Here is a 16,526-nt window from a genome sequence, read left to right as displayed (position 1 = left end):
TCTCTCCCTTGATATTTCCTGTTACACATGTATGTCTACATGAATGCATGCACATTGGATTCATGAGTGCAGATGGTTGTACATGCTTCTGGAATGACACAAATCTTCAAAAAGATATTTTAGAATTCACATTGTCAATAATGCAGGCATATTAAACTGACAGAAATCTTCAAAAAGATGTTTTTGAATTTACAATGGAAATTATGCAGGCATATTATACATACATTGTTACATAAATATGCATGCATTGTCACACACAAGTATGCATGTGTTACCACATAAGTATACATGCATTATAAAACAAGTATGCATGCATTATCACATGACTATGCATGCATTATCACATGACTGCATCTCACCACATAAGTCTGCATGCATTATCACACAAGTATGCATGCATTATCACATGACTATGCATGTGCTACCACATAAGTCTGCATGCATTATCACACAAGTATAATGCATGCTGTAAGAATCCATAACCATGTGTTCCTTTCCAATAAGAGCATTGTGAAATTGAATATATGTGAATTGTTTAAAAGTTTCAACCTAAACCTTTCAACTATGTATGACTGTGGCTACATCTATCCATCAATCTCATCATGAAACAATTCTAATGGAATATACTGGAACGAAAAGTGGCCATTTTTTTCTTGCAGTGACCTGGATAACAGGAGTCCCTTGCCTACAAGTCCGTTGATAACTGAGCCTTGTTAACTGTCAGGGGACGTTCGATGAGGTGATCTATGGCTATTACAGGACAAAGTCAAGTGTAGTGTTTCTGTAGTGATTAGAAACGGTTTTAAATAACCATATACAACAGGACCATCACCTTAAACATCCAGAAGTGTGGTTCATCTGAAAGTCAGAGGCAAATTTAAAATGAAAAGAGTTTTGAGTGTGTTGTAACATCGATCAAAATAGCCTAATTCATTCCTGAATGATTCTAACTATATTTATGGCGGTAATATGCATGGAATGGCTGAATGGTGGGTGAAGGGGTGAGTGGGTGGATGGTTGTGGAGTTTTGTGGATGAGTTTACCTTTGGGTGAGTGGGTGAGTGAGTGAGTGAGTGGGTGAGTGGGTGAATGGGTGAGTGGGTGGATGGTTGTGGAGTTTTGTGGATGAGTTGACCTTTGGGTGAGTGGGTGAGTGAGTGAGTGGGTGAGTGGGTGTGTGGGTGAGTGGGTGGATGGTTGTGGAGTTTTGTGCATGAGTTGACCTTTGGGTGAGTGGGTGAGTGAGTGAGTGAGTGGGTGAGTGGGTGAATGGGTGAGTGGGTGGATGGTTGTGGAGTTTTGTGCATGAGTTGAACTTTGGGTGTGTGGGTGAGTGAATGAGTGAGTGAGTGAGTGAGTGTGTGTGTGAGTGGGTGGATGGTTGTGGAGTTTTGTGGATGAGTTGACCTTTGGGTGAGTGGGTGAGTGAGTGAGTGGGTGAGTGGGTGTGTGGGTGAGTGGGTGGATGGTTGTGGAGTTTTGTGGATGAGTTGACCTTTGGGTGAGTGGGTGAGTGAGTGAGTGGGTGAGTGGGTGGATGGTTGTGGAGTTTTGTGGATGAGTTGACCTTTGGGTGAGTGGGTGATTGAGGGAATATTTGGTTGTGAAGAATTTTGGATGAGTGGATTGTAGATCATATGTTTCTGGCTTGTCCAAGCAGTTCAACACTGCACCACAAAAAGCAGCACCTCAAACACCTGCCCCCCTGCGTCCCCTGGCATCTTCATCTTCCAACAATTCTAAGCCTGAAATGTCCTCCATGTTCTAGTGCAGTCGATTGCTCAGGAACTGGTTGGAGATTTAAGAGGGAGTGGGTGAGTTGGGTTTAACGCCACTTTGAACAGTATTCCAGTTTAACACCTATTAAAGTGTGGAAGATCTTATTATAGCCTGTATGAGATACAAACTTGTCAATGTGTACGGATTGAAATGACAAGGTATTAAGTAAGCAAGGGTCCTGTGCAACATGATACTATTACTTGCACAACTGATTATGGATAGTTCAAAATCTTCTTTTCTTCTTCTGATATTCTTTGAAGTGTGATGACTGCCAAACTACAGGATTTATGGCAATGATGTAATAGAGGTTTTGTGGCAATAGGAATTATTACCAATAACCAAGAATAGTATCGACTATCCATATCAACTTTCATCCAATGCCATCCGACCAAAGGAAATCACTATGCATCACTAGTTTGATAAACACCCATTGATATAAATGGATATTACTACATATATTTGTTAAACATCGAAACAATCACATCTGTAGGGATTCCATTCCTATCCATCTTTGATTCCATATGATGATGATGATGATGATGATGAAGAAGATTAAGATGATGACAATAATAATGATGATAATGAAGATTATGATGATGACAATAATATGATGATGATGAAGATGATGATGATGATGATGATGATGATGATGATGATTTACATGTGTAGCACCTGATATCCAAATCTTAGCTGTTCAGTGGTGCTTGAATTTATCAAAGATGACTGAAGAGATGTTATAAGGTGAGCATTGTTGAAATCTGAACCTTATTTTACTTGTCATTTTTCTATTTCAATAGAGCCACCTAATATAACCCTGAAATCAATATCTGTTTCATCAACACAGATTTTAATCAATAACATACAAAACGTTCACACAGCTGTGTTCCAAACTGATGAAGTATTTGTTCATAGCAAAACCTGTGAATGCTCGAATTACCTGTGACCATGATGAATTTAAATGGAGTTGGACAAAATCAATAGATATCATGTGTACAATTTCAACATATGTTATTTCACTTCATTTAGTGATAAGAGGTGTTTAAGTGTGTCATATTCATGGAGAAGCGAGTAAGTAAGTATTTATAAACCTACTTTCAGCCATAATCCAGCTGTCTCATGGTTAGGGCCACCATTGTACCCCGTGGAGAACTGAACCCAGTCCTCAGCAGGATGAGCAAACGCTTCAACCACAAGGCTACCACAGGAAGTAACTAATAAGATTTAATGCATCTAATCATACTGCATTATCAGACACTAACCATTTGTGCATTTGTTCCAGTACATATTAATTTTATGATATGCAATAGTAAATAATTCTTGGTTGTTAATCCATTAACAGAAACAATTATTAAAATTCATGATCATGTGTCATGCAATAAAAATCAATATCTTCTTCCTTGCAATTAAACTTAATATCATATAATTTTATATTATTATTTTTCATAAATATTATTTTTTAGTATGCTTAGTTTAACATCAATGTGTTACAGATATATCATGACACCCTTTAAATAGTAGTTTGGGCCTGAGGAGACTAGTGGTCGATAGCATGAACAACGGTCCTTGCCATAAAATGACACACACCAGCAGGTCCATTCTATACAACTCAAAAAAAGATTAACTATAGTAATATGAAAACATCTGGTGATCCTTAACTTCTTTTGTGTAGTATACATATTTAATAAGTATTAGTCAGCATATTTCCACATAATTTCTTCCTTCATCACGAACCATATGGTTCAAATATCACTTTAGAGTGAGTGAGTGAATTACACCTTTAATATGCCAGCAGCAATATTCTAACATCACTTCAATCATCAAGTGTAAAGACATAAAGAAGGAGACTTACCATAAGTCTATTCTTGGACTGAATAAAAGACGATGATGACCCATGACCCTGCTTGCTTGCCGGGACAGGTATCCGTGTCATCCTTGGTGGGGCCACAGTACCTGTTGCCATGACTATAGATTATCCGTATCCAAATCCTATCCTAATCCACGAGCCCGAAAAAACTCTGGTACAAATCCAATCCTGAATCCATCATCCGATAACATAATCTCTTCTTCCATAATACGTTCTGAAATCACCATCCACTTCTCACATCCTTGAAGCGTGGCTTGTATCCATTGAGAAGTGATTCCAATAACTCTCCGGTCAAAAGAAGTGCTCCACTGGCCAATTAGCCACTAGCCAGTTCCCGTCCATATATACATATATTATTGCAAACAACATCCTGGTAATACGAAAGGATTGCCTAGCATAACAAATGTCAGTAGACACATCAATATGAAGGGATCGCTCATCAGAGATTGAAGTAGGGTTGACTGGATACCATGCAGTTGTTTACCATTTCAGAATATTCAACAACCCAACCACTTGCTTAAGACTCAGTTCTGAAATGACTCCATCAGCGCCAAAGTGTAACCTGTCTGATAATTCCTGGTAAAACGGTTCCATGTGCTTATTCAATAAAACATTCATTTCATTTGTACATGTATCGTTCATTAACTCACAGACCATCTATTAAACACAGAGCACCTTTCCAATCACCAATGGTGCCTATTTTGAGGAATCCAACATGTGTTTGTCTAACCGACAAGGCTGATCTGGAAATTGGCATCGCTGACTATGTAATCCATTGACAAACAATCCAGGTCTGGTGGAGAAATATACCCTAGAACCGCACTGAGCAGATGGTGTAATACATTTGATTTTGGCATAAATATCAAGGAATGGATCACATGAAACACATGCCTGACAGCATGTCACATATTTCGTATCAGAAGTTCATATGTCACTTGCCAGATCCATTTCATTTGATTCAGCCTGGAGCTGTATCTTCAAATCAACTGGTGACATGTCAGTATTGTACAAAGGCTCTTAACAAATCCCATGAAATTGTCGCCAAAATGACTACATAACAATCCTGAAAGCGATGCAGACATGAATATTCTATAATATCCCATGAATATATATACAGTTTTGTTATTTTTTGTGAATGAGTCTTCTGATAAAATAGATTTTCTATTTAATCAATTATTTTATAAACACATTTAGATTTGGTATAAATATATCTCTCTTCCATCCAAATATTGTGATACCTACATTTATGTCATCATGATCCAACCGGGTAAATAACAGCTGTTGCATAACACTGTCACCATCCACAATGATAGCATTCCACACAATAATCATCCATCCTTTAAACGAATCCTGAAGGCATCCCACTAAAATCCATCACTTGATCTTCTATTGTAAAAACCTGCTCCTATTCTCAGGACGGGTTATCTCCGCAGTCGTATGCCGAAAGGTATACAGTTCCAATCAATCTACACACAAGCCGAATACACTGTTACACATGTTTGTATACTGATCCATTCCAGCATATCCCGGTCTCAGCACTGTCCCGACCCACTGACAGACGGACCTCCAGTTGGAAGCAGACGTACACTTTCCAATCACTCGGAACACACTGCTACTACCTTACTCCACTACACATGTTTGTTTATTCAGCCATTCCTCTGCTGCCACCAAGTTGCAACCACTGCCTCTGCTTATAGCTGACAGGCAAATTGTCTTCTGAACACCTAGCAGACGGGCAGAGCAGGGGGTTCAGCTACGTCTGCTCAGCAGCAACAATTGACTGATGCAAGTAAGAGAGGATAGGACAGGCAGAATGGTAGCTCTACTTTAGTGTAACTAAGACTGCAATCTCACTATCTCCACACAAGTGGGTGTCATTTTGTTCACCTTGGCAACGCAGGAACAAGTTTGTTTTTTTCGGCAGATGCGGATGTTCGTTAATGACAAACTCTGTTAATGTGTTATGGATATAATGCTGAACAATTTTTATCCATTTTTCTTCAAATAATCAATATAAAAGTACTGTATATCAGTCTTTGACTGATCAAATTTGAACTCAGTACCGATGTAGGCGTCTGGTAGTTTGCATAGAAAAATACATTCTTATCATCAGCTTTCATCCACCTCAGGATTATTAATCAAATCCATAGAAATGAAATATTAAGAGGATTTTGAATAAAATGGCGCAAAGGATGAATTGTTTATATGTACTTAAACAGCACTACTATTAGACCTAATATAAACACATATACAAAATGTTGGCAAGTTGTCATATTAACATGATCAATAGTTAATGTGTCATGCGTAAGTCACGGACACAGGGATGATACATTTGGCACGATTCCCCCAAATGCTTATCCATTGTTAATGTGGCCGTCTGCTTACCTAAGTAATGGCACTGCGAGTGTTTATAATGTCTGGGAGTGTGCTTGCAATTGAGAAATGCGCAATGTTTTAAATGGAGTCATCGAGAATGGTCAAATTACTCCAGATCAGAAGAGCAGGCGGACAAATGTCTATTATTTCTCTAGAGATTGGCATTAAGCTGGGAGAAGAGTGCCAGAATATCAATCTGCTTTCATTTCAATGTGCATCTAGATACACTGAAGGGCTAGCGTATATTCCATGAATGATAAACTGAAGCTAGTCTTGTAAGCCTATTCCGTCTCTCTCCTCACCAAGGCCACTGTAGTAACGACAAATCTATAATTTTTCATTTGCGGCGGGAAAGCTGGAAGCTGATGTCGGCACCAGCCTTACCCGAGTCAGTGAAACAATATACGTTATCCATTGTGTTCATACAATACAACAATACCAAGGTGTTCGCACAAAGCATAGGATCTTGTGTAACTCAATTACATAACGTGTAAACTGATTTGAATGCTTATGTCATAGCTAGATAGGTTATGATAATTCATTCAAATATTTGCATAATTTGGTGTATATGTTTGTAGATTTGTCATTTATTAGAACTGCATTCATATATCCCACCTTAGATGATAATTTGAGAAAATACACACTTCTGTTCCATTTCAATATGAAGGATTTAGAAATAACTAGATGAACTCTCTATACCAAGAAATGTGTGAAAAATGTGAATAAGATCATTGATAAATAATCAATACCTCACACATAGATAATGTCATTTTAAACTTAATCATATTTACTTAATCACATTTAAGATTTGTTTCTTATATCCTGATGGCTCAATGTCGGTTAATACCATTTACGCAAGTAAAGATGGCAAAGTTTCTGTCTCAGAATATCAAAGTAGAATCAGATTTTTCACTTTTTCTTCACAAATATCTAAAATATTTTTATATGTCAATTAGAGTTAGAGTGATGTGAAAGCGTGTATGGTTTATTAACTTGGGTTGATAAAAAATATGGATTGCAAGGCAGGCCGATAGATTGCCGTTTCTTCCCTCTAAATCCAAAACATAGGTCCCCCTAAAGTGCTTCAGATGTGTAATGAAAGTAGCAACAGTTTCAAATAACCTAACATTTCAATTTTGTTATTTGATCAATTTAATTATCTCTAGCATAAATAAAAGTTGCGGAGTAGAGACAGGCTACTCCCACAAATGTAATTTCACAGTACATCTGAGAATGATCTCTCAACTCTGTGTGGCAGTTTAAGTTTGACCACATGGTAATGAAAATAGAGGTAGTAATTTTGAATCCTGTTACAAATGTCAGACTTGCGATTACATGAAACGACTGCACACATCTAGATGCACACTTTCATCCGCTGCAGCAAATTAGCTCTGCAACATCGTTTATTTCTTTTTCTGGTCTGAAATGACAATTCTTGTCTATGTGATGCGAAACTGATTGCAGGCAGCACTCCAGTGATGCTATAGTCTGTTTGGGAATTCCTGATAGGTTAGGAATGACACTTCTGTTACATCTGTTGGTCTTTGTTTAACAGTGTTCTGTATAACAGTTAATTGTGTTGGACTTTGTTTAACAGTGTTCAGTATAAGAGTTTATTCTGTTGGACTTTGTTTAACAGTGTTCGGTATAACAGTTTATTCTATTAGACTTTGTTTTACAGTATTCGGTAAAACAGTTAATTCTCTTGGAATTTGATTGACAGTGTTCTGTACAACAGTTAATTGTGTTGGACTTTGTTTAACAGTGTTCTGTATAACAGTTAATTCTGTTAGACTTTGTTTAACAGTGTTCAGTATAAGAGTTTATTCTGTTGGACTTTGTTTAACAGTGTTCGGTATAACAGTTAATTCTGTTAGACTTTGTTTAACAGTGTTCAGTATAAGAGTTTATTCTGTTGGACTTTGTTTAACAGTGTTTGGTATAACAGTTTATTCTATTAGACTTTGTTTTACAGTATTCGGTAAAACATTTAATTCTCTTGGAATTTGACTGATAGTGTTCTGTACAACAGTTAATTGTGTTGGACTTTGTTTAACAGTGTTCTGTATAACAGTTAATTCTGTTAGACTTTGTTTAACAGTGTTCAGTATAAGAGTTTATTCTGTTGGACTTTGTTTAACATTGTTCGGTATAACAGTTTATTCTATTAGACTTTGTTTTACAGTATTCGGTAAAACAGTTAATTCTCTTGGAATTTGATTGACAGTGTTCTGTACAACAGTTAATTGTGTTGGACTTTGTTTAACAGTGTTCTGTATAACAGTTAATTCTGTTAGACTTTGTTTAACAGTTTTTAGTATAAGAGTTTATTCTGTTGGACTTTGTTTAACAGTGTTCGGTATAACAGTTTATACTATTAGACTTTGTTTTACAGTATTCGGTAAAACAGTTAATTCTCTTGGACTTTGATTGACAGTGTTCTGTACAGCAGTTAATAGAGTTGGATTTTGTTAAACAGTGTTCTGTATAACAGTTAATTCTGTTAGACTTTGTTTAACAGCGTTCAGTATAAGAGTTTATTCTGTTGGACTTTGATTTACAGTGTTCAGTAAAACAGTTAATTCTCTTGAACTTTGATTGACAGTGTTCTGTACAACAGTTAATTGTGTTGGACTTTGTTTAACAGTGTTCAGTATAAGTGTTTATTCTGTTGGACTTCATTTTACAGTGTTCTGTATAACAGTTAATTGTGTTAGACTTTGTTTAACAGTTTTTGGTATAACAGTTAATTGTGTTAGACTTTGTTTCACAGTGTTTGGTATAACAGTTAATTGTGTTAGACTTTGTTTCACAGTGTTTGGTATAACAGTTAATTCTCTTGGACTTTGTTTAACAGTGTTTGGTATAACAGTTAATTCTGTTGGACCTCGTTTGTTCTGTATAACAGTTAATTCAGTTGGATTTTGTTTTACAGTGTTCTGTATAACAGTTAATCGTGTTGGACTTTGTTTAACAGTGTTCAGTATAAGAGTTTATTCTGTTGGACTTTGTTTGACAGTGTTCTGTAAAACATTTAATCCTGTTTAATTTGTACATTGATGATTTGTAGATGCTAATCTTGCATAAGAACCTGCTGCATTCTGGATTGATTTATGCTGATGTTGAATGTGTGCAGAATGGTATAAAGATCACTTTCTGAACCCATGTAAATGTGTAATCATGCAGAACAATATTTCTTGTGACAAATGTAGCCTATTTCCCACTGACCAAAGTAGATATGACCATCTAGCTTTGGTCATCATCATCATCGTCGTCGTCGTCGTCGTCGTCGTCGTCGTCGTCGTCGTCATCATCATCATCATCATCACCTTCTTCTTCTTCTTCATCATCATCATCATCATCATCATCATCATCATCATCTATAATTTCATTCAAAATATGTCTTTTGGAAACACACCATTAGAACCAGAATATCACAAGCCCATATAAATCAGAACCTGACGTCCAAGTTGGTCTTACCAAGACAGCACTTGAGGAGCCATCATTCCTGATCCAATATTCCATATGCTGTGGGAGCACACAATCCACTTAACCCACAGCACGGAAACCACGGCTGAATTTGTTAATTTGGTTGGAGGAGGTGCTTGCATGTTAAGCACTTACTTTGGCGATAACAGACTGATCATTAGTGTACGCATGCCAAATATGCTATAGACTAAAGTGGGGGTAACCCTTGGCAATAACAAACACAGACATGCAGCCATGCAATCAGGACTCCTGTAAATGATTTAAGCAGGGGCTTTAAAAAATGGCTGTCTCCTTAAATCTTACTTTCCTTGAAAGGCCATTTGTCTGATCCTATACTTATTTCAGGGTCAAAGGTCACCTGACTGCCTGACCTTAAAGGTCTAGGTCATGCATATAAAGTCATGGTAGGTAATGGGGTGGCGAACTGAAGTAAAGGTTGTCGTCACTTCCCATATGGAATCTTGAGCTCGCCCCACATGAACACCTCAATTACTGACCACATTCACCGTCAAATTAATCCTTCCCTTTTTGAAATTATTACGGCCTTGGAATTCCTGTGTCAAAATGCATTTGTTAACAAATTCATATACCATATTCAACGTAATAAGCGCCCTGCTCTAATAAGCACCCACGGCGATATTTGCTAATATATTGGCAAGTGAGCAATCCAAATAAGCACCCCTTCCGATTGATCAAGGTACACAAGACTTATTTATTTGTGTATAATACGCGCTCGTGTGTTATATGCACCCTTAATTATGGGCAATTCAATTCTGGAAAAACATATCTGTTGTATATAAACAGTTCAGGCCGTCAGCATAAACCACAAAATTTATCGTTAAACTCTGTTTTTTCCACCAAAATAATATTCTAATAAGACTCCCCTATTTCTTATTTTGAGAGCGCCCTGGGCGCTTATTACGTCAAATACGGTACCCACGATTTATTTGCCCTTATTTAGCTCACCTGGCTGAAAGTCAAGTGAACTTACCAATATGTCATGCTCTGTTTGTGTTTGACACACTTCACATACTTGTTCCAAAAATGATGACATCCCAAATTGTTCAAAATGCTCTTAATTTCTCTAAAATGATCCTGAACATGATCATCAATTCATGAACACCTGGTGTCATCACAATTTAGTGATTCATAAACACATACTCATGATGTTGTCGGAATCGCACAATTGACTCTGCTTTTAGCAGAGATTTCTATTGAATATTGAAAGGTTTTGATGCTTTTATTTAATATGATATTTTCTACATGAAAAGCTAAGAGTGAGTTGGGCTTAACAACCCTTGGAACAGGATTTCAGTTATATCGCGGCATCTATATCTTAGAGATGAAGTTCATAAGTGATTTGTATGAGTGAGTGAGTGTGGTTTTAAATTGTTATTTAGAAATATCACAGCATGGGACACCAACCACTGTTATGATCTCGAAGTCTAAACACCAGAAAGTACTTTTATAAAATTTGAAGAAACTTTAGCAATTAGAATGGAACTAACACCATAAACAATAATGATTGCAGGTGGCACCATCACAAACACTTGCAAAGCCAAGTAAAGGGTCCAAAGTGGTGTTTAGACAAATTTGTGTCTTTAAACTGCTCCCTTGATGGCCATATTGAAGGTTTAATGACAGCCATAAAAATAACCTCACATCGAATCACAAGGAACTCATCAATGTCAGATTTAAGCCATAATGGTCGTAGAGTTTTTGGATGTGGGCGCGACAGTAGACAGCCTGGTGACCTACAATTATCAACCATATGTGGACAACCTGGCAGAAATTCTATGTTTCATTTTTAAATAAACCAAACAATTGACACTTTCGCCACAAAACCTTATTGTGGAGCCCCAAATTTCCTCTCATTTGCATCTTGTAGCACCTGGATTAGGGATTTCCTGGCTACGTCTTTTTCCAAGATTTCCTGGATAGTTCCGTGTCATTTACATGGAATCTGTGATAAATCAATTAGAACAACCCTCCCCGAACTCACCTTACTCAAAATTACATGAGAAAGTCAATTTCTTCGGGATCCAATAAGCTTAGCCGCATTTTTTTGTTTAGGTAAATTGATTCTTCTTGCAAGTTGACGTCTCTGCATGCAAAGTCCAAATCACCAGACCGATTTTGAGGATTTTTTTATAACAAATTAAAGTCCATTTCAACAGAAATAATTTAAGGGTGGAAAAAATCATGACCATTTCTTATTGATTATGTAATCTGTTGTCAACTTCATCACATGTCATATGTCTGTAGAATGCCTCTTTTGTGAGGGTTTAAATGATATTGTCCTGTCCAGTGATGTCATTATTGTTTTTAGTGTGCCAGTGCGTGAGTGTGGCTTCAGGCAGCAGGGCCACCAATAAAGGGATTCAATGAGCGAAACTGAACCCAGGTTTCAGTGTGACAAGCCAACACTTTAACCAATAAGCTACCCTATAGCCCCCGCATGAGAATAAGTGACTGAAGTCAGTCATATTTGGGGGGAATGCAAAATGATAAATGCTTTTTTATGATACATGTACAAAGAGTTGTGTTCAATTCTCCTCATAGTCCTACGATTGATACAAATTCTGGTTTCCGTTTTGTATTGCCGTCATACTGCTAAAAACAAAATAATATCTTCGCACATTCACTTTGTCATGGCAGCCTACCATCTTCATCATCATCATCATGAGTGTCATACTGAAAAACATCATCATCATCATCATCATCATCATCATTGTCATCATCGTCATCATTATCATCATCTTCATAGTCATCATCATCATTGTCATCATATTGATCTTCATCATCATCATCATCATCATCATCATTATTGTCATCGTCATCATCATCATCATCATCGTCATCATCGTCTTCATCATCATCACCATCATCATCACATCATTCACATTATAGCTGAGATCAACAGCTGTCACTCGGAGAAACATGTCACAATTCAATCATAATCTTCCAGATGGCGTTTCTGTCCGTCAACAAACTAGAATCTTATATTTCTGAAATCAGACATAAGCCTACCCAATTAAGGGCTAGAAAACACTAAGTCAAAGAATTACATTTTCTTTAATTCATCAAGTATTGATTCTCTCATTTCAACAGGTCGGGCTTTCCTAAATCAACAGGGCTGGTTTTCTCAGTCCTAATTGACACGATAGTTCCAAGAATGTATGCGATGGCCTTCAAATTTCGTTTTGCAGTTTCGAAACGAATAAAAAATACTCAAAGGCTGGAATGATGAACAAACTATTTAATTTGCACAATGAGCTCACATTTATCCCATCATCCTGAGGCAAGGGAGTTAACTGACTGTAAAAGTCAAGTTTCCACCCTTGCCGAACTAGGTGGAAATTATTGGGCTCGATGTCTCTCCAAGTGACCAATCAGATTCCACTTCTCATATCACTTGCATTTGCTTCAAACAATATGGCGGTGCCCAGTCAGGTCAATCTGATCGATAATCAAGATCTATATTGTAATAAAACAGGTCTTTAGTCGCAGAGTGCACCATATCATGTGAGCACCTTGATTAAAATCATTAAGTGATTTGTAAAATATATGTTGACGCCAAGATGGCGGTATACATGCAAATCCTGCAATAGACTGAAATTGCACAGCATTTAACAAACCGGATATCAATTGAGTTACGCGATTTTCATTTGACTATGCATTAGCCCAACACTTCTTCTTATCCATAGACTCGTTAGCCCAGCCTAAATAAACTCCATAATTCCAGCCTAGTTCGTCAAGGGTGAACACAGGATCAGGAAGATGTGTTTAACCCTATTCTAGTCATGTGATGGCAGTCTGTAAATAATCAAGTCTGCACCAGACAATCCAGTGACTGATACCATGAGCAACAATCCATGCCAACTGGGTACAATGAGCCTGACCTTTTGATCCATCTAGCTGCCTCATTCTTTTTAACACCATGCATGCGTTAGATGTATCAAATGTACAGAAACAGATATAAATTCCAGACGTTGTTTTACTTTCTTCCAAAAAGTCATTTGGTCCATCCAAAGATAGTGTAAATAATCTAGTTTGATCTTATTTACTAATATCAGCCAAGCATGACTCAATCTTTAGGATCAAGTGTACAAGTGTTTCGAACCAATAGATAGTAATAAACTTTGAAAGAAACATTCGCATCAAATATACTTATTGCTGAAGACGTGCCAACAAGAAGCAACAGGTAGAATCGCTGATGTATATCTGGATATAAACACCAATGTTCTAACATCTCCGTATGTTCCCCTTTATAACATCTTTCATCAACCATCTTTGGTATGATGCGGCCGGGGATTGAACCCCAGACCTTCTGCTCTCCAGCCGGACGCTCTACCACTAGACCACGGAGGCAGTCTTGTGAAATATTACAAAATGGATGTGAACTTTGAAATTCAATATGTATAGGGGCTTCTATATGATACAATTATGATTTGAACAGTGAAAATCTCACAGAAAATATGAATTTTTATCAATGTACCCAAAATGAACATGAATTGGATGTATCAAATGTACAGAAACAGATATAAATTCCAGATTTTGTTTTACATTCTTCCAAAAAGTCATTACTAATTGCTGAAGACGTGCCAACAAGAAGCAACAGGTAGAATCGCTGATGTATATCTGGATATAAACACCAATGTTCTTACATCTCCGTACCTTCCCCTTTATAACATCTTTCATCAACCAGGTAACTCACCATCTTCAGAAACAACACAGGTGTTGTTCGATTTCGAATGATAACAACATGCAAATATAATCACATCTGTACTGATCTGCCTCAGTTCCTTTTCCTCCTGAATATGTGTTATAGTGATGACATTGTGTTTGTTGTGAAATGCACATCACATGCAGATGAACATGTGCAGCGGAAGTATGCATGCAATGTGTTGCACAGCCAGGAGATGCACACGTGTTGTGCCGGGCAGCTGTCTCCCACAATGCACCTCGCCTGCACACTCTTCTTCACACATTCCATTACTGCTAACGTCACAGCAGCTTAAAGCCATCTCACAGAACCTTGACAGGAACATAGTGTTCTATATGAAGAAACATTTGTAAATAATCAGAGCAAAGTTGTGTTTTCAGACAAAAATTGAAAGATAAACACATCTCATTCTGTCTTTATTACTTCTAACTTTCAAAACATAAAAAATTACAATTTATTCAAATTTGTGAAACATTACGTGAGGTGAGGTGAAATTGGGTTTAACATTGCGTCCAAGATTATTGCACTTATATAGCGACGTGCATGCACGTGTGTGTGTGGCTGCTTGTACTAGCCCGGACTGATGACGATTTATAGTGCTAGCTCACTGAGATACCATGCCGCAGTTTAACATGAATACCCCACTCAGACACAGCTAGTATACTGACTCCGAGACGACCAGTCCTTGATTTAGTCCCTTTATGCCGAGCGCCTCTCCGCTCTCCAGCCGGACGCTCTACCACTAGACAACGGAGGCAGTCTTGTGAAATATTACAAAATAGATGTGAACTTTCAAACTCAATATGTATAGGGGCTTCTATATGATAAAATTATGATTTGAACAGTGAAAATCTCACAGAAAATATGAATTTTTATCAATGTACCCCAAATGAACATGAATTGGATGTATCAAATGTACAGAAACAGATATAAATTCCAGATGTTGTTTTACATTCTTCCAAAAAGTCATTGCAGAATCAATTCTCAGAGATGAATTCTTTCATCTCCATGTGTGTAAACAAAAGTTGGATACAAAAGGAAATCCTTATCCTACCTGGTACCCATCCTAATGCAATGCATAGCTGTATACTCCCCATGGAGTTGAGAATGCAATTTGAATGTATACTGTGTTATAGTGTCATGGACTTTGAGCATGAACCTGAGTGGGGAGGTGTGTGCCTAAATATAAGTGGACTGGTATTATTATAATTATCATATATGAAACAAAATTAACTTAAAAACACATCTCATGACAAAGTTTGAGTGAGTTTGATTTTACGCCGCTTTTAGCAATATTCTAGCAATATCACGGCGGGGACCACGAGAAATGGGCTTCACACATTGTAACCATGTTGGATCCGGGTCTTCGGGTCTTCGGCGAACAGTTTTACCACTAGACTACCTGACCGCCCCTCTCATGACAAGAACCACAAGAAGACTTCTATATCTCTATTGTACTGATCAAGCAATGTACACATACCAACACCTGTGTGTGTTTGAAACATGAATACCTTTGAAGAATAGGTCTTCAGCAACTCCTGCTTGTCATAAGAGGAGACTAACGGGATCGGGTAGTCAGGCTTGCTGACATGGTTGATGCATGTCACCGTATCCCAATTGCGTGGATCGATGCTCATGATGTCAATCACTGGATTGGTCCAGACTCGATTATTTACAGACTGCTGTCATATAGCTGGAATATTGCTGAGGGCAGCATTAAACAACAAACAAACAAACAAAAAGAAACAAGAAGCATGCACAAGGTTTTGCTGATAGGAAAACATAAACAAATAAAGAAACCTCTAAACGGAAGCCATGAATCCTAATCTTCATATTGTTTCATAATGGACAAAATAGACCTGTTTTCAAACAGTTGAAAACAGTGCCCCAGAACGATGGAAAACATAAGAAAATATATGGACATTTGGAATCTGTTTTGTTACATCTCGTTCCACCCACAGGTGAAGATTCCGCTTCATTCATTCCCATGGGCTGTTAGAGGCTTTCACAGCCTTCTGCTACAACACTCTTACTTGTTATTTCCTCCTGCAAAAATGCAGTGGAAAAGGAAATACAATTAGCACAAAAACAGACTGGAAGTACGCCAGATAAACACTTAACTACATGTTGCTAAATAGGACCTAGTTACTACTTTACTGCATTCAGAGGAACGCTCCAGCTACGAAACTTGCTGTTGCCCCATGATGAGATTTTTAACTGTTGAAAGATTGAAGCTGGTACAAAAACGACAATGGAAACATGAAAAAAAAACAGTCAAAGAAATACAGAATG

General features: G+C 37.5%; 1 protein-coding gene across 12 annotated transcripts in view; it reads right to left on the bottom strand.

Moving 5' to 3' along the window:
- Positions 1 to 5,331, bottom strand: part of LOC124110337 (neuron navigator 2-like) — a 605,924-nt gene extending 600,593 nt beyond the window's left edge. For 6 of the 12 annotated variants that reach the window (XM_048384120.1, XM_048384123.1, XM_048384126.1 and 3 more), the window contains exon 1: positions 3,629 to 5,331. In XM_048384120.1, the coding sequence (XP_048240077.1) occupies positions 3,629 to 3,739 (111 nt within the window). In that variant the 5' untranslated portion in view covers positions 3,740 to 5,331. The remainder of the gene's footprint in view (positions 1 to 3,628) is intronic. The other 6 variants (XM_048384129.1, XM_048384131.1, XM_048384122.1 and 3 more) reach the window with 5 other exon arrangements.
- Between the last annotated feature and the right edge of the window lie 11,195 nt (positions 5,332 to 16,526).

The sequence above is a fragment of the Haliotis rufescens genome, unplaced genomic scaffold, assembly GCF_023055435.1.
Source record: "Haliotis rufescens isolate VD_foot unplaced genomic scaffold, xgHalRufe1.0.p SCAF_5, whole genome shotgun sequence".
NCBI classification, from domain to species: Eukaryota; Metazoa; Mollusca; class Gastropoda; order Lepetellida; family Haliotidae; genus Haliotis; species Haliotis rufescens.
This window is presented reverse-complemented; position numbering and strand designations above follow the sequence as displayed.